This window comes from Stigmatopora argus, chromosome 21 (genome assembly GCF_051989625.1).
Source record: "Stigmatopora argus isolate UIUO_Sarg chromosome 21, RoL_Sarg_1.0, whole genome shotgun sequence".
Lineage (NCBI taxonomy): Eukaryota > Metazoa > Chordata > Actinopteri > Syngnathiformes > Syngnathidae > Stigmatopora > Stigmatopora argus.
In genome coordinates this window covers 12738708-12756386 of record NC_135407.1, presented here as the reverse complement: position 1 = coordinate 12756386, position 17679 = coordinate 12738708, and the positions used below count along the sequence as shown (strand labels likewise).

Sequence of the window (17679 nt, the reverse complement as noted above, 5' to 3'; positions counted from 1 at the left end):
CTTCTGCAGAATCCTGTTTGGAAGAACCAACACTGAAATTGACATCAAATTGATACAGGAACAGGCAGGGTTTAGGAAAGGAAGAGGATGCATAGACCAACTTTAATTTAACCTTACACTAAACTTAATTCTAATTTTGTTTTACATTTTGACACCTTTCTTCTCCCGGGTTGGCTATATTTGCCCCGCCTCCACCCTGACTTTCTGCAGACTGTGACCGAGGTTGAAAATATGCAGTCACTCTTCCAACCTTATCCGCACAGTCCCTTAGTAGTCTGGAGCTGCAAGAGGGGCTGTTTGCTTTTGTATTCCCTTCAAAATATTCCGAAAATGATGCACACAAATGTCCTCACAATAGGATAATGCACGACCACTTGCCAACGAGTAATATATATAACTCTAGTATTAGCGATCGCCTCTCCATTCGCAATAACTAACGGAAAAAAAACACTGAAAAAATGTAACGCTCCGCCCAGTGCTCGCAGAGACATTACACAAGGGAGTTGCAACCAGAGAGACATTCCACGAGGGAGTTGCGGGGAGAGAGACAGTGTACATGATGTTTTTATGAGCAGCCTCTCGCGTCCGCTGTCTGCTCGTAAATCAAATTTTGTCTCGTATCTCAAGATAAATATTTGCCCGAAAATTTACTCGTATCTCAAATTGCTCGTATGGCGAGGTACCACTGTATTAAGAAATATTAAAATGTAATTTAAAAAAAAGATAGAAAGCCTGTAAAACACAAAAAAATAAATAAGAGTGGTCAGAGCTACTGCCACTGGCTGCCGCCTGACGGCACCATCTTGAAAAATAAAAGCACACAAGGCTAGAGTTAAGCGGTCCCTAATGAGTATATAGCACGGTAGTCCCTTCTCCTCTGCAGTGATGACTGCTACCTGGGCATCTTCTTCCAAAAAAGACCGGTTTCATCGCACTTGAACACTTGTTCACCTTCTTGTGCAATAACCAAGACAAAGGTGTCTATTCTGCTGTGGCTTTCGGAGTCGGAACTTGCTGTTTCCCCGTGCATCAGAAGCAAGTGTATCCCAATTTGTTTTTTAAAATTATCGAACCAGCCACGACTCGCTTTGAAGGATTCTGGTGTCGTTTTTAAGATGATTGATTTGCTTTTAAATCCATGTAAATTCTGATGGCTTTTTTGCAGATTATAGATTCGGTCATGCTATCTCCCGCTAACTGTTTATCTTTTATCCATATTGAAAGAAGGCTCTCCATCTCGTTATGAATGTCACTGCGTAGCTTTGAAGGCTTGATACCCATTATAGCATCCTTCTGCTTAAATATGGTACAATATTTTCAAATCAATTCAAATCAAATCAAAAGCCTTTATTGTCATCATACACAGCTGAGTATAACGAAATTGGTGGTGCTACTGCACAAAGTGTGTTTTCCCAGTAAAAACACAACTAAGTAATATAAAAATATAAAAAGTCATGTCCCGGCAAGGTAAATTCTAAAATATTGCCCAAAAACACCAAACTGGAGAGCAAAGAGCCACTGCACCCGTGTGCACCGCCATCAATTTGTTTCTAAAATTGTCGACGCGCCCAATCGGTCGGTCGGTGCGCCTTGTTTATGCACTAAATTCAAAATTTTGTGTGACCCTGACCGCTTAGCTGGTTTCATTTCTTGCTGACACACTACTTACTGCGATCAACCCAGTGGACGTTCACCCTAAAACTAGCATACCCACGTATTACTTGCATTACGGTAAATCCATTCAAAAAATCCCAGACGAGTGGCGAGGCAGTTGACTTTCCGTGTGTTCGTAAGCGCTCAGTCTCAATACTCAATGAAACAACGTATTAAAGCTATACAGAGGAAATGCCTGATGTGAAATGACAACAGAATGCGGGTGTGAATGGATTGGATTGGATAACTTTATTCGTCCCGTATTCGGGAAATTTTGTTGTCACAGTAGCAGGTGAGGATGCAGAAATAGGAAAGGCATTTTAGACATAAATAGATATAAAAATAAGTGTGTTGCTGAAAAAAAAATATATATAAATATATATATATATATATATATATATATATATATATATAAATATATATATATATATATATAAATATATATATATATATATATATATATATATATATATATATATATATATATAAATACAGACGCTCCCCTACTTACGAACATTCAACTTACGAACAACGGTACATACGAACATGTCTGCAAATTGCGTTTAAGTCCAAAAATGTTCGCAAGTCCAATTTTGTATTTCGCGCCTTTTTCGGAGTAGTACTTCTTTCCGCCGCTAATACCGACGCCTGGCGCTGTGAGAGCTCAGCTCACCCAGCATCTACCTTCTTCTTCGTTGCAATGCGGAAGTGCGTGAATGTATCTCCAGTGTGCAAAGAACCTTTTTCATTTGTATCATTAAATATCTCATGCATCCAATATTGAATATGGTTGGTAAAAAGCTAAAGGCTTCTATTGAGGGAGTTGCAAGGAAGAGGCAAGCCATTTCATTTGAAACGAGTGGCAATAATAACGAAGCTTGATGCGCGTGAGAGTGGTGAGCGTTTCACGGGCATTGAATCGTTCGACCGTCAGTACCATTTATAAACAGAAAGATCGAGCAGCAGGACCCAAATATTGAACGTTGCACAAAGTTTGCAAATCAATTGAATGATGCCATACAGTGCTACCGCATCATTTATGATGAAAAAAAGAAGAAAACTGTGCAATCGTCATTAGGTCGCTTCTTTTGGCCAGTTTCTAATACATAAATCTCTCTCTCTCTACAGCACTGTACATATTCTCTCCATTTTATTAAATGTTTTTTTTTCAGTACAAACCAATGTGTGTTACTTATACAAGCCTTAAACATACAAATGCACTTCTAAACCTTCAATATACTTATATCGGCCTTAAACATAAATTATAATACAAAATATAGCACTGAATCAACTTACAAACAAATTCAACTTATGAACAATCGCTCGGAACCAATTGCGTTCGTAAGTAGGGGAGCGTCTGTATATATATATATATATATATATATATATATATATATATATATATAAATATTTCAGCAACACGCTTATTTATTTATATATCTATTCATGTATTTATTTATTAACTTACTTATCACCTATCTATTTATGTCTAAAATACCTTTCCTATTTCTGCATCCTCACCCTCTTGCTACTGTGACAACGAAATTTCCCGAATACGGGATGAATAAAGTTATCCAATCCAATCCATTCACACCCGCATTCTGTTGTCATATATCTATCTATCTCGATCTGTCGCTCTCGCTCTCGCTCTCGCTCTCTCTCTCTCTCTCTCTCTCTCTCTCTCTCTCTCTCTCTCTCTATATATATATATATATATATATATATATATATATATATATATATATATATATATATATATATATATAGCCTGACAGCTGATGGGAGGAAGGATCTGCGGAAGTGTTCCTTCCTGCAATGAGGGTGCCGCAGTCTATTGCTAAAAGAGTTTCGGAGGGACTCCACAGACTCATACAGGGGATGGGAGGTGCTGTTCATGATGGACATCATCCTGGTCAGCATCCTCCGCTCTCCCACTTCCTCCACAGAGTCCAAAGCACAGCCCAGAACAGAGCTGGCCCTCCTGACCAGCTTATTCAGCCTGTTCCTGTCCCTCTCCGTGCTCCCGCATCCCCAACAGAGCACTGCATAAAACACTGTAGATGCCACCACAGTGTCGTAAAAAGTCATCAGCAGTGTCCTGCACACTCCAAAAGACCATAGACTCCTCAGTAGGTAGAGGCGGCTGTGGCCCCTTTTATACAGGGCATCTATGTTTATGGACCAGTCTAGTTTGTTGTTGAGGTGAACACCCAGGTACTTAAAATTCTCCACGATTTCAATATCTGTACCCTGGATGTTCACCTGAGTGGTCTGTCGATGACCATTTCCTTTGTCTTACTGGTGTTGATGTAGAGGTGGTTTTGCCTACACCAGTCAACAAAGTCTGTGATGCTGTATTTCCTTCTTTTTATGTATTGTCAAACTTGTGTTTCCCAATAGCTTCCCAGTTACAAAAATTTCAAAGGAGTGATTCATGAACTTGGTCCAAACCAATACCTGGTCAGTGGAGAGTTGTCAGTCCTTGACAAAAACACCATCGAGATCACTGAACTCCCCATACGTACATGGACACAGGTAGAGTCAAGCTCATTTGTCTACTTTCTGTATTGTACTCTAAATTTTCTTAGGTTGGGAGAACTGGTATTTTTTGACAACGAGAAATAGAAATGTATTTATTTGAAATTGTTTTTACTTTTGCAAACGGCATTTAGATAGTGGATAAGAAGCAAATTACTGTCATCCTTCACCGCTTCACAGCTTCAGTACATCACGTTTTTTATGTTAAGTGTCCAAATCAAAAATGTTCATAAAATGTCAAAATTCACGCTGAAAGTTGCAAGTGAAAGACAGGAGATGAAAAATTGTGGAAATCAGGGCATTGCTTCTTCTTCGCTGCTGAGTTGGGTGGCACTCAGCACCGAAGAGGAAACAAAATTTCACCATCGAAGAAAAATGATCGCCGAATAATATAAAAGTCTGAGAAGGATAATGCCTTGGCTTTTCCTCTTTTGTTTGAATTGGGTTTCACATTGCGCACATACTTCGTGGAGGAAGTCTACCCCGAGTTTATTCCAGTTTTGTTTGGATTTCGAATCGCCCCTTTAAAATGCTTGCTAAGCACCTTGGCCATCTCAGGCATCCAATGAACCCACAAAAAATGAGATATGATGACAGTGATCCCAAAAATTACTTTGCTAGATATGCTAAATTTGGGCAATACGTGTGCACATGTAGCACGCCATTCCAGACGGCATAAATTAATCTACCGTGCGTTATATCCAGAGAGAGAAAAGCAAACATTTGGAAAACTGCAACAATATCCTTTTACAAGGACACCACGCGAGTGGTGACCACTATGAATAAAATATGAACCAGGATTATGAGGGATTGAGTTTGAGTTTGATTTATTTGATAAGGGACAGCACATATTAATGAATATATTTATAGTCATGTTAATGAACATATATATGTAAATATGTAAGATTGTAGCCAAGGGCTAATTTCCATCTTTACTCCCTTGTGTATGTACAAGATAAATTATGCCATACACTAGACAGATACACATACACACACAGTACAATTTAGACAGCGTCGTGATCGCAATTTTGTCCGTCTAACAGCCAGGCTTTAAGATGATTGGCAAAGAGGTTCAAAGACGGGAGTTCACTTATGTTAATTGGTATTGAGTTCCAGCTATGGCGGCGCGGACAGAGAAGGTGCTTTGACTGAAAGCACACTTTTTGAAGTGAACCACACAGTCACCTCTAGAGCCAACCCTTGTTGATGTGTTGGAATTTAAAAAAAAATCTTGTTGTGGAGGATGGGCTTTGTGTTGGAAGATTTGGAAACTAAGGTGGCATCTGCATTTTTAACAGTATTGTTCCAGTTCAGGCGTTTGTGTTTTTATAATATCTGACAGTGGTGGTGCGTTTTTGGCTTTCTGTACAGTACTCTCAAAGCTTGCTTATAATGGCTTGGCTTTAATTGGTTTTAGTGTTGTTTTGCAGGCCGATGACCAACTTGTTAGGCAGTGAGTCATGTGCAATATGATCATTGTATCAAAATATAATTTTGCTGACTCAGGTGATAGATTATTTCTAATGAACCTAAAATTGGACAAATTGAATTAGATTTTATTTTGCGTGTCTTTATCTGTCGTTTGAAGGCTAGTTGAGTGTCAAGAGTGATTCCTAGGTATTTAAATTATTGGACTACATTGATTGTTTTTCCGTTGGGGTCCCTGTTTTTTTTGCTCTTTTTGAGAAGTACATACAGCCAGTCTTAGATATGTAGTAGAAGAACATAAATAAGTAAAATAAAAATATAAGAGTCACATCCTGTTAAGGTAAATACTAAAATATTGCATAAGCTAAGATATTATTGCACACCGAAGTTATTGCACAGAAAGGATTGTGTGTCGTGCTCATGCAAGTTCAGAGTCCTGATGGCTGTGGGAAAAAAACTGTCCTTAAGTCTATTTGTCCGTGCTTTGTGAGACCTGTAGCATCTGCCAGAGGGCAGCAGCTGGACCAGGTTGTGACCAGGGTGGTATGGGTCCCTGACAATGTTCCCGGCTCTGCTGAGGTAGTGAGGGCTGGCAATGTCTTCCAGTGAGGGCAGAGAGCAGCCGGTGATCTTCTGGGCAGTGTTGATCACTCTCTGCATGGCCTTTTTGTCTGCTGCCGTGCTTCCAGCGTACCACACTGTAATGCAGTATGCCAGGATGCTCTCGACAGTGGCTCTATAGAAGGTTACCAGAAGCTTAGTGTCCAAGTTGTTCCTCCTGAGTACCCCCAGGAAGCGGAGTCGTTTCTGGGCCTTCTTCACAATTACCGTGGTGTTGGTAGACCAGGAGAGCTTGTCAGTGACGTGGACCCCCATGAATTTAAAGGACTGGACCCTGTCTACGCAAACTCCATTCATGAGGAATGGGGCCAGATCTGTGCTGCGTTTGCGAAAGTCCAGGATTATTTCTTTAGTTTTTGTGGTGTTTAGTGTGAGATTGTTCACCAAACACCACAAAGACAGTTTGTTGACCTCATCTCTGTAGGCAGACTCATCCCCTCCTGAGATTAGTCCGACCACAGTGGTGTCATCGGCAAATTTGATGATGGAGTTAGACTGGTGGGTCGGTGTACAGTCGTATGTGTACAGGGAGTACAGAAGAGGACTCAGTACACAGCCTTGAGGGGAGCCAGTGCTCAGTGTAATGGAGGAAGAGAGGTGGGGACCAAGTCTAACAGTTTGTGGACCGTTGGTTAAGAAGTTCTTAATCCAGCAGCAGATGGAAGAGGATAGTCCAAGGTGGGAGAGTTTGTCAGCCAGAAAGTCCGGTATTATAGTGTTGAAGGCTGAGCTATAGTCAATGAAAAGCATCCTCACGTAGTTCCCATGGTGCTCCAGGTTGTTCAGTGCTGTGTGTAGAGCTACGGTGATGGCGTCCTCAGTGGACCTGTTTTCTCTTTAAGCAAACTGGTGAGGGTCAACTGAGGGAGGGATTGTATCCCTGATGTGGCGGGCGACCAACTTTTCAAAGCACTGCATGATCACAGGCATAAGTGCAACAGGCCTGTAATCATTCAGGCTGTCAATGGTTGGCTTTTTAGGGACAGGGATAATGATGGCACATTTCAGGCAGGATGGGATGATGGATTGTTGCAGGGAACAATTGAAAATCTTTGTGAAAACACCAGTCAGCTGGTCAGCACAGGCTTTGAGAACCTTCCCAGGTACTCCATCAGGGCCAGCAGCCTCCCTGGTGTTCACAGTCCGCAGTACCTGTCTCACTTCATGTTCCTGAAGCTTCAGTGTACTGCTGGAAGGTGGTGGATGTGTTGAGACTGGGTCTGATTTGTCAGTCTCAAAGCGGGCAAAGAAACGGTTCAGTTCCTCTGCTAGTGAGGCATCTGCGTTAACAGACATATTATTGTCATTGTAATTGGTAATGTGTCGTATTCCCTGCCACATCTTCTTTGGGTTATTTTCTGTGAAGTGCTCCTCAATTTCCCTTGTATATGCTGCTTTGGCCTTTTTCATGCCTCTCTTCAGGTCTGCTCTGGCAGCGCTGTATTGTACCTTCTCCCCTGACCTGCAGGCGGTGTTACGACATTTGATGAGTGCCTGTGTCACACTGGTCATCCAGGGTTTTTGGTTAGGAAAAACCCGTATCCGTTTGTTAACAATGACGTTGTCCGTGCAGTTTTTGATGTAAGAAAGTACAGTGTCCTCGTAGTCCTAGAGGTTGTGGTGTTCAAAAAGTTCCCAAATGGTGCGGGAAAAACAGTCCTGCAGCTGAGAAAGGGCATACTCGGGCCATGTTTTTATTATCTTTATTTGTGGCCTTGTTAGCCTCCGGAGTGGGGTGTATGAAGGGGTGAGGGACAGGCAGAGATAGTCGGATCCAGCTTGGCGTCAACTTGTAGTTTTGTGCATGTCAGGTTTTTATGAGTATTTAACCTTACCCTAGATTCAGTCATTTTTTGGTCCGACAAAAGCGGCTTATATAAGAGTAATTGTGGTATATTTGTTTTGTATGTGTGTGTGTGTGTATACACGTGACAGTGTTACGGTATATATGTATATATGTTTTGTATGTGTGTGTGTACACGTGACAGTGTTACTCAGAGCCCGTGAGCCAGGGGTACCGCTCGTAGTTAGTGAATTGAAAGTGGGGGACATAACCCTTTTCCCAGTTGCGACAGACTTGCTAGCTTCTGAATTGCCCGACCTTTCCTAATGATGTCCTCCAGGTAGAATTCTGACCCTGGCCACAAATAATGGCTGATATGTGATTGGTTAAATGGTTAATTGGTTAAATATGAAAACACACATCTGGAAGCAGCACAACCAGCGGAAAAGCAATGAATGGAAGATGACAGACAATTTGGAATTATTTAATGGACAAAATATTATTAACATCAGTGTGGGATTCAGATATTTTTTAGGCCAGCAGAGAAGGCCTTGCAAGCCCTGACGGTTGACCACTGAATTTAGGAATGAAAATTGATGCCGAGCCAATTTGTCATGTACCATGTAATGTGCAGGCTTATAAAGAGTCGGTGTTGGAGCCGATGCTGCAGGGCTCTGACAAAACACCATCACTCATCAATGACTACAAGGAGTATCACACAGATTCTACCGTGAAGTTTCTGGTACGCATGTCTGAAGAAAAACTAGTCCAGGCTGAGGCAGCTGGCCTCCACAGAGTCTTCAAGCTTCAGTCCAGCCTTACCTGCAACTCAATGGTAAAGTTCATTAAACTTAAAATTGACTGTAAATCAGTTGTGCTGTGAATTAAAGACGGTGTATTAAGGTCAGATGTTTTTTCTTGTTTTCTTAGGTCCTGTTTGACCACATGGGTTGTCTAAAACGATATGATTCAGTCCAAGACATTCTAAGAGAGTTCTTTGAGCTGCGCCTGCACTACTACAAACTTCGAAAGGACTGGTTAATTGGTAGCCTTGGAGCTGAAGCAGCTAAACTTTCTAATCAAGCCCGTTTTGTCCTGGAGAAGATTGAAGGAAAAATTTACATTGGTAAGAGGTTTTATAATAAAATCGTGAGGCTGATATATTTTACTTCAAATTTGAACAATTTCCAAACAGAGAACAAAGCCAAGCATGAGCTAATCCGCATGTTGGTCCAGAAAGGCTATGAGTCTGACCCTGTAGCTGCCTGGAGCAAAGCCCAAGAAAAGGTATAGTTATCAGTTTTAAAAATGTGCTTTAATCATATGCTCATTTTACTATACATGGTTATGTAAATTCAAAGAAACAAGTTTCAAGTTTAATCCAGAAGTCCCCCCAGAGCCCTCTACTGGCTAATTTATAACATTCGGGCACCAATAAGGATGTGGGAAAACCAAGGCTCAATTTAACCCCTTTAAACGGAGAAAAGTCAAGGTTGAAGCTGCCAAAATGCCACTTTACCACCAGTTTTGCCATATTTCAGAAATGTAACTTCACTGGAGTGCCCACAACTACAAAGTGTTCAATACTCAGAGACATGGCCGAGGTCGAAAGGCTGAAAAGCGACTGCCGTTGACACACAAGCTGAAGACAAACAAACTGAAACTTCAAGACTGGGCCAAGAAATATCTCAAGACTGATTTCTCTAAGGTTTTATGGACTAAGGAAATGGCCAGGTGTATGGGCATCTGGCTGGATCAGTAAAGGGCAGAGAGCTCCAGTCCGACTCAGAAGGCAGCAAGGTGGAAGTGGGGTACTGGTCTAGGCTGGTATCATATAAAAAAGGAGCTTGTGGGGCTTTGTCAGATTGAGGATGGAGTCAATTCCCAATCCAAAGCCAGTTTCCCAAAGGCACCTTCTTCAAGCAGTGGTAGAAGTACGCTTCCTTCAAGAAAATCATTGTTTTCATGCAGGAGAATGCTCTATCGCATTCATCTAAGTACTCCACACACACACACACACATGCATAGACGCGCACACACACACACACACATGCATGCGTACACACACACATGCACGCGCACACACACACACACATACAGCGGGGCAAATAAGTATTTAGTCAACCACCAATTGTGCGAGTCATCCTACTTGGAAAGATTAGAGAGGCCCGTAATTGTCAACATGAGTAAACATCAGAGACAGAATGTGGAAAATAAAACAGAAAATCACATTGTTTGATTTTTAAAGAATTTATTTGCAAATCATGGTGGAAAATAAGTATTTGGTCAGTACCAAAAGTTCATCTCAATACTTTATGTACCCTTTGTTGGGAACAACAGAGGCCAAATGTTTTCTGTAACTCTTCACAAGCTTTTCACACTGGTATTTTGGCCCGTTCCTCCATGCAGATCTCCTCTAGAGCAGTGATGTTTTGGGGCTGTCGTTGGGCAACACAGACTTTCAACTCCCTCCACAGATTTTCTATGGGGTTGAGAACTAGAAACTGGCTAGGCCACTCCAGGACCTTGAAATGCTTCTTATGAAGCCACTCCTTTGTTGCCCTGGCTGTGTGTTTGGGATCATTGTCATGCTGAAAGACCGAGCCACGTCTCATCTTCAATGTCCTTACTGATGGAAGGAGATTTTCACTCAAAATCTCTCGATACATGGCCCCATTCATTCTTTCCTTTACACAGATCAGTCGTCCTGGTCCCTTTGCAGAAAAACAGCCCCACAGCATGATGTTTCCACCCCCATGCTTCACAGTGGGTATGGTGTTCTTCGGATGAAATTCAGTATTCTTTCTCCTCCAAACACGAGAACCTGTGTTTCTACCAAAAAGTTCTATATTGGTTTCATCTGACCATAACACATTCTCCCAGTCCTGTTCTGGATCATCCACATGCTCTGTAGCGAACCGCAGGCGGGCCTGGATGTGTACTGGCTTCAGCAGGTGGACACATCTGGCAGTGCAGGATTTGAGTCCCTGCCGGCACATTGTGTTACTGATAGTAGCCTTTGTTACTGTGGTCCCAGCTCTCTGTAGGTCATTCACTAGGTCCCCCCGTGTGGTTCTGGGATTTTTGCTCACCGCTCTTGTTATCATTTTGACGCCACGGGGTGAGATCTTACATGGAGCCCCAGATCGAGGGAGATTATCAGTGGTCTTGTATGTCTTCCATTTTCTAATATTGCTCCTACTGTTGATTTATTTACACCAAGCGTTTTACCTATTGCAGATTCAGTCTTCCCAGCCTGGTGAAGGTCTACAATTTTGTCTCTGGTGTCCTTCGAAAGCTCTTTGGTCTTGGCCATAGTGGAGTTTGGAGTGTGAGAGACTGATGTTGTGGACAGGTGTCTTTCATACCGATAATGATTTAAAACAGATGCTATTAATGCAGGAAACAAGTGGAGACCTCGTTAGACCTCTTTGACAGCCAGAAATCTTGCTTGTTTGTAGGTGACTAAATACGTATTTTCCACTCTAATTTGGAAATAAATTCTTTAAAAATCAAACAACGTAATTTTCTGTTTATTTTTTTCCACATTCTGTCTCTCATGGTTGAGGTTTACCCATGACTAAATACTTATTTGCCCCACTGTAATAAACCTAAAATAACTAAAACTACAAAAGCCCCACTCCAACTCCCAAAAATGTTCAGCTCTGATATTAATTGGTCTTTTGGCTTCATTAAGAACATGGATCAGAATACAACTTGCTTAATACTGCACTCCTTGTGTACTGTGCTGACCTCAGTTCCGACCTCATTCAGACAATTTTTCTCCTTCAGCACTGTTCGGAGATGGGAAAGCCACTCTACCACACCAATAAAATCAGGGTTACAGGAAGTGTCTTATATTCCACGGGATGTTTGATTTTGCAACAAAAGGTTTCCCATTAAATATTTTTGTAAACTGAATATTTTTTACGTAGAAGCATTCCTAATACAGACGTACCTCTACAGCAGGGGTCACCAAACTACGGCCCGCGGGCCGGATACGGCCCGCCGGCACATTTGGACCGGCCCTCTGAACAATACCAGAGACGCTATCGGATTTTTTTCCTATTTGGCCTTGAAGACTGGGACGTTTTAATCTTGTGTTTGGTTCATTGCACCCCTGCTGAGCCCACAAATCATCCCAGTGAAGCGGGCCTTCGCATTGCTTCTTTGGTGACATGCGCGGGGAGAGTGTTTCCCTTTGATGCATGCGGGCAGAGTGTTAGCGAGACATCTGGACGATCGCAGGTAAGGGCGGAGCCCTGGGGCCATCGCTATTGCGATGCTATTCAAGCATATAAAAACTGTGCAACCTGAGCCTGTTCGAGAACGGAATAATGGCAAAAAGGTTAGTTAAGAGAAAAATTGATTCAGAATGCAGGGTATTTAACCTGCAGTGGACAAACAATTATTTTTTTGTTCAATGTAAAGAAAAGGCTGTTTGTCTCATCTGTCAAGAGACGGTGGCAGTATTCAAAGAATACAATCTTCGCCGGCACTATGAATCCCGTCACAAAGACAAGTACGATAGCGTGCAAGGCCAAATACGAGCAGACAAACTCTCAAAGCTAAAAGTTGGACTATTATCTCAGCAGACTACATTTCTACGCCAAGCTCAGCTGAACCAGGCATCCGTTCGGGCCAGCTTTCGGGTTGCTAAACTGATAGCAAGCAACGGTAAGCCTTTCACTGATGGAGAGTTCTTTAAGAAATGTATGGATGTTGTCGTGGAGGAAGTGTGTCCCGAGAAGAAAGATGTATTTAATGCCGTAAGTCTGTCGGTGAGTACAATGACCAGACGCGTTGAAGAAATCGGGAGTAATATATATGCCCAGCTGCAGCAGAAGACAAAAGAATTTGACTTTTTTTCATTAGCACTGGATGAAAGCACGGACGTGCAAGACAGCGCAACTGCTCCTTTTTATTCGTGGAGTTAGCGCAAACTTTGAGATTTGCTAGGATCTGGCAGCCCTCCAAAGTCTCAAAGGGACTACAACGGGAGAGGATATTTTTGACGAAGTGTGCCAAACCATGGAGAAGTTGGACCTGGACTGGTCAAAGCTAGCTAGCATCACGACTGACGGGGCTCCTAGCAAGGTGGCCGAAACTCGCGGTCTAATAATGGGACGCATGAACCGGGAGTTGGAAAAAAGGGGTCTCACCGCCCCGCCACGAGTCCACTGCCGAATTCACCAGCAAGCACTGTGCTGCAAAATGTTGACGTGGGATTCTGTAATGACGGTTGTGGTGTCGTGCATAAACTTCAGAGCAAAGGGAGAAGATTGTGCATGGCACAACAGAAAGTTAATGTTCCATGTCTTTTTTTTTCTATGAAGAACCCAGAGAGAGTTATTATTTATTTCATAAATAGTGTTATTTATTTCCTGTTTTTTTCTGTGAAGAACTCAGAGAGGGTTATTTAGTTATTATTTATTTCATTAATAGTGTTATTATTTGTTTCCTGACTTTTTTTCTGTAAAGAACCTGGAAAGGGTTATTTGGTTGTGTGGCTTTCTGGAAAACAATAAATGTTTTAAGCTCCCCTACGATCGTCACACTTTTTCTGTTACAAACTGACACCGGCCCCCCATCAGAGAAGGGAAAGGTTATGTGGCCCTCACAGGAAAAAGTTTGGGGACCCCTGCTCTACAGTAATAGCTCGACATACGAGTGCCACAACGAGGAATTTGAGATACGAGTACAATTCCGAGCAAATATTTACCTTGAAATACCTGACACATTTTAAGGTGCATTAGAGACACCCATGTGGCCAGGCTGCGAGAGCTGCTTATTATTTCAGCGTCTTTCTCGCTGCATCTCTCTCATGCAAATATCTCTACGAGCACTGGGCGAAGCGTTGCATTCTTTCCGTGTTTTTTTGTTGTTGCGTCAGTCAGTTCAGAATTAAGGGAAACGGTCCTTTGGAGTGTGCAGGACACTGCTGAGGACTTTCTACGACACTGTGGTGGCACTACAGTGTTTTATGCAGTGCTCTGTTGGGGATGCGGGAGCACAGAGAGGGACAGGAACAGGCTGAATAAGCTGGTCAGGAGGGCCAGCTCTGTTTTGGGCTGTCCTTTGGACTCTGTGGAGGAAGTGGGAGAGCGGAGGATGCAGACCAGGATGATGTCCATCATGGCTGTGTGTTAAGACCTACCGTATGCATGCATGTACATCTATATGTATATATATGTGTGCTAATGTATATATGTATGTGTGTGTATATATATATCAGCAACACGCTTATTTATTTATATATTTTTTCATGTATTTATTTATTAACCCACTTATTACTATATCTATTTATGTCTAAAATGCCTTTCCTATTTCTGCATCCTCACCCCCTTGCTACTATGACAACGAAATTTCCCGAATATGGGATGAATGAAGTTATCCAATCCAAACACAATGGATCCAAAGCAAGCCGGTGCAATGATCGAAATTAAAACTTTTTTTTAAGTATGTATAGGATTTCATTGTGTTTCCCTTAATTCTGCACTGACTAACGCAAAAAAACACAGAATAAATTCAACGCTCCGCCCAGTGCTCATAGAGATCTTTGCACAAGGGAGATGCGCCGAGAAAGACTGCGCTGAAATCATAAAGAGCCTCTCGAGGCCGGGCTGGTTGTCTTGAATGCTCGTATCTCAAAATTCATCTCGTATCTCAAGGTAAATATTTGCTCGGAATTTTTGTCGTATCTCAAATTGTCAAAATGTCAGGGTACTCGTATGTCAAGGTATTACTATACCCCCATAAGACTCCCTTGGGGACACGGCCGACCGCCTTCTCCAGGTCCACAAAGCACATGTAGAATGGTTGGGCGAACTCCTATAATGGACGCCCTTATGCTTGAACATGGTGTCCATTATTGTCAATCCACGACGAGCGCAGAAATCCAACAATAGAACACCACTTGGGTTCCGATCGGGGGGGCGTTCTTCCCAATCACTCCCCTCCAGGTCTCACTGTCATTGCCCACGTGAGCATTGAAGTCCCCCAGCAGAACGAGGTAGTCCCCCGAAGGGGCACTCCCCAGCACTCCCTCCAAGGACTCCAAAAAGGGTGAGTATTCTGAACTGCTGTTTGGTGCATATGCACAGACAACAGTCAGGTCCCGGCCCCCACCCGAAAACGGAGGGATGCTACCCTCTCGTCCAAAACACAATCTTTGGGGTTAAAAGGTGGCACTTCAAATATGAACACTCCGCTGTTTATAGCATTTATAAAACAATGCAAAAAATGTCTACAACAGATGCCACATATATGGAGTGGTGTACGTCACATAATGTACAATGTTTTAAGCTAATTGTTAGCGGCTAGCACGCTAACATCGCCCTTTCAACATTTCAATATAAGAGCATGTCATGCTCCTCATAAATGCAGATGTCTACAGTTACTCTCACATTTTTCAGATTCTACTCTAAGATAGCTTTCAAGTGACCGGAATTAAACATATGGTTGGTAAAACATTAAATAATTTGGTTTCATGCACACTTCACATGACTATCATTTTGATGCTTTAATGGGGTCTAATAAGCACAGACCAAAAATCAAATTAGGGTTTTTACCTCTTTTATATTTACCGCTAAACTAGCTTTCAAATGACATTTTATTCGTTGATGATTTTTTTTCTTCTTATTCTTAATATATTTGTTTTATTCATGATTTAGGATTTATTGAATTTATATGGGTGGATTATGAGAATATGATATTTCATTAGGGGTTAAATTAGTCTAATTTCATTTTTACAATATTATCACATATCACCAAAAATTTATGAGACAACATCCTTATAGACCACTAAAATTTGATATCTCGACCGTCCTGTGTTGCCTGCACTGAGGATGAGTTTTCAGCACATCCACATGACAGCTCCAAGATTTAGGTTTTAATCCCAGGCTCCTTGATGTGTGGGCTTTCCTGCTTGCATGGGTTTTGATCCCGAGTACTCTGGTTTCCTCCCACATCTCTCAAAATAGGGTATGAAAGTGAGGGTGATTAGTTGTTTGTCTCCTTGTTCCCTGTGATCAACTAGCAACCAATTCAGGTGATAATCTCTTGTTACCTGAAAGTTCAAGTACATTGTATTTTTTAAGGACCCTTTTCTGTCTCTCCTAGCCTCAAGATGGAGATGACCATGATGGAAATGACAGCGACAGCTCATTGCACTCTGGCACTTCAGCAGGCCCAAATTTTAATTACATCCTTAACATGCCTCTCTTGTGTTTGACAAAAGAGAAAGTGGAGGAGCTCCTGAAACAAAGAGACCAAAAGGTTTGTTTTTTTTTGCCTTTCTCTTAGGCATCACAATATTGGACACAAAAAAACAGTCACCCAAATAATTCCATTGCAGCCCTAATGTATTCCCGTCATCTTTGTCTACCGAGGGCCAACAGGCACATGGTGGCGATGTGTGCGGCAGGAGAGCATTTACCGTGATTAAAAGGCACTAATGATATAAAAATAAATTTGAATGCAACGTCTCACTGACAAAAGAAAGCATCTCCAATATTAATTGAATTGAACTGAATGTGCCGCCCCGTGGTGTAGAGGATCACTTGCCTGACTTTGGTGTGGGCAGGCGTGGGCTCAATTCCCGCTTGTGGGGGTGTGATTGGGGTGCGGATGGTCGTTTGTCTCGCTATGTGCCCTACGGCTGACTGGCGACCATTCTAGGGTCTAGTCTGCCTTTCGCCTGAAGACAGCTGGGTTAGGCTCCAGCAACCCCTTTTGACCTTTCGAGAATGGGCAGTATGGAAGATGAATGAATGAATTGAATGATATTATTCTTATTATGGTACAATGCAATTTAAAGCTATCAGTACAAAGTGCAAAAACAACAACAAATAAACAGACAAATAAATAATCTATAAATAATAAATAAATTATTAAGAAATAAGTAATAAAGTAGTCCAAGTAAGATCAGCAGAGCGGAGCGCCATTGCAGATATGGGAGATGAATTGGGGAGCCCGGTCCAAGACAATGTCGGCAGGAATTCCCTGCAGACGGAACACATGTTGTATTAGTAAATTGACAGTCTTCTGGCCTGAGGGGAGCTTGCAGAGGGCGACAAAATGTGCAGCCCCGGAAAAGCTGTCAACTATCATTAGTATGACTGTGTTGCCGCGAGATGTTTGGAGGCCTTTGGTACCAAGGGTCAGCAGTGAAGGAGCAGACTTGACCTCAGGTTGGTGGAGGACTTACAACGGGCACACACGTGTCAGGCGGATACAAAGGAGCAGGAATTTCCCCTCATTGTTGGACACCAGAATCATTGGCGCAACACTGCCAGTGTGCAGGTGACTCCCTGGTGGCAGGTCAGGTGAAAGGTGTGGGCCCATTCCATTCAGCCTGTGAGGTGACTTGAGGTATTCTGAGTTCTTCTGGTCAGTCCAAACCAGATACGAATGACATGCCCCTTCAAGGTGATGACGCCATTCCTCCAAGGCCAAATTCACCACCAGCAATTCACGGTCTCCAATGCCGTAATTGCGCCAGGCCTGGGTAAGCCTATGGGAGTAAAAAGCACAGGGCCGCATCTTCTTGTCCCCTGCTCGGTCGGGTTTGTGAGAGGAGGGCGCCTGCTCCCAACTCAGAGGGCATCCTCCTCCACAATGTACTACAATGTGGGATCCGGGTGGGCAAGCACAAG

General features: G+C 42.5%; 1 protein-coding gene across 9 annotated transcripts in view; it reads left to right on the top strand.

Moving 5' to 3' along the window:
- Nucleotides 1-17679, top strand: part of top2b (DNA topoisomerase II beta) — a 202255-nt gene that overhangs the window by 127154 nt on the left and 57422 nt on the right. For all 9 annotated transcript variants that reach the window (XM_077589955.1, XM_077589960.1, XM_077589959.1 and 6 more), the window contains 5 exons: nucleotides 4054-4188; nucleotides 8658-8858; nucleotides 8954-9149; nucleotides 9219-9310; nucleotides 16145-16300. In XM_077589955.1, the coding sequence (XP_077446081.1) occupies nucleotides 4054-4188; nucleotides 8658-8858; nucleotides 8954-9149; nucleotides 9219-9310; nucleotides 16145-16300 (780 nt within the window). The remainder of the gene's footprint in view (nucleotides 1-4053; nucleotides 4189-8657; nucleotides 8859-8953; nucleotides 9150-9218; nucleotides 9311-16144; nucleotides 16301-17679) is intronic.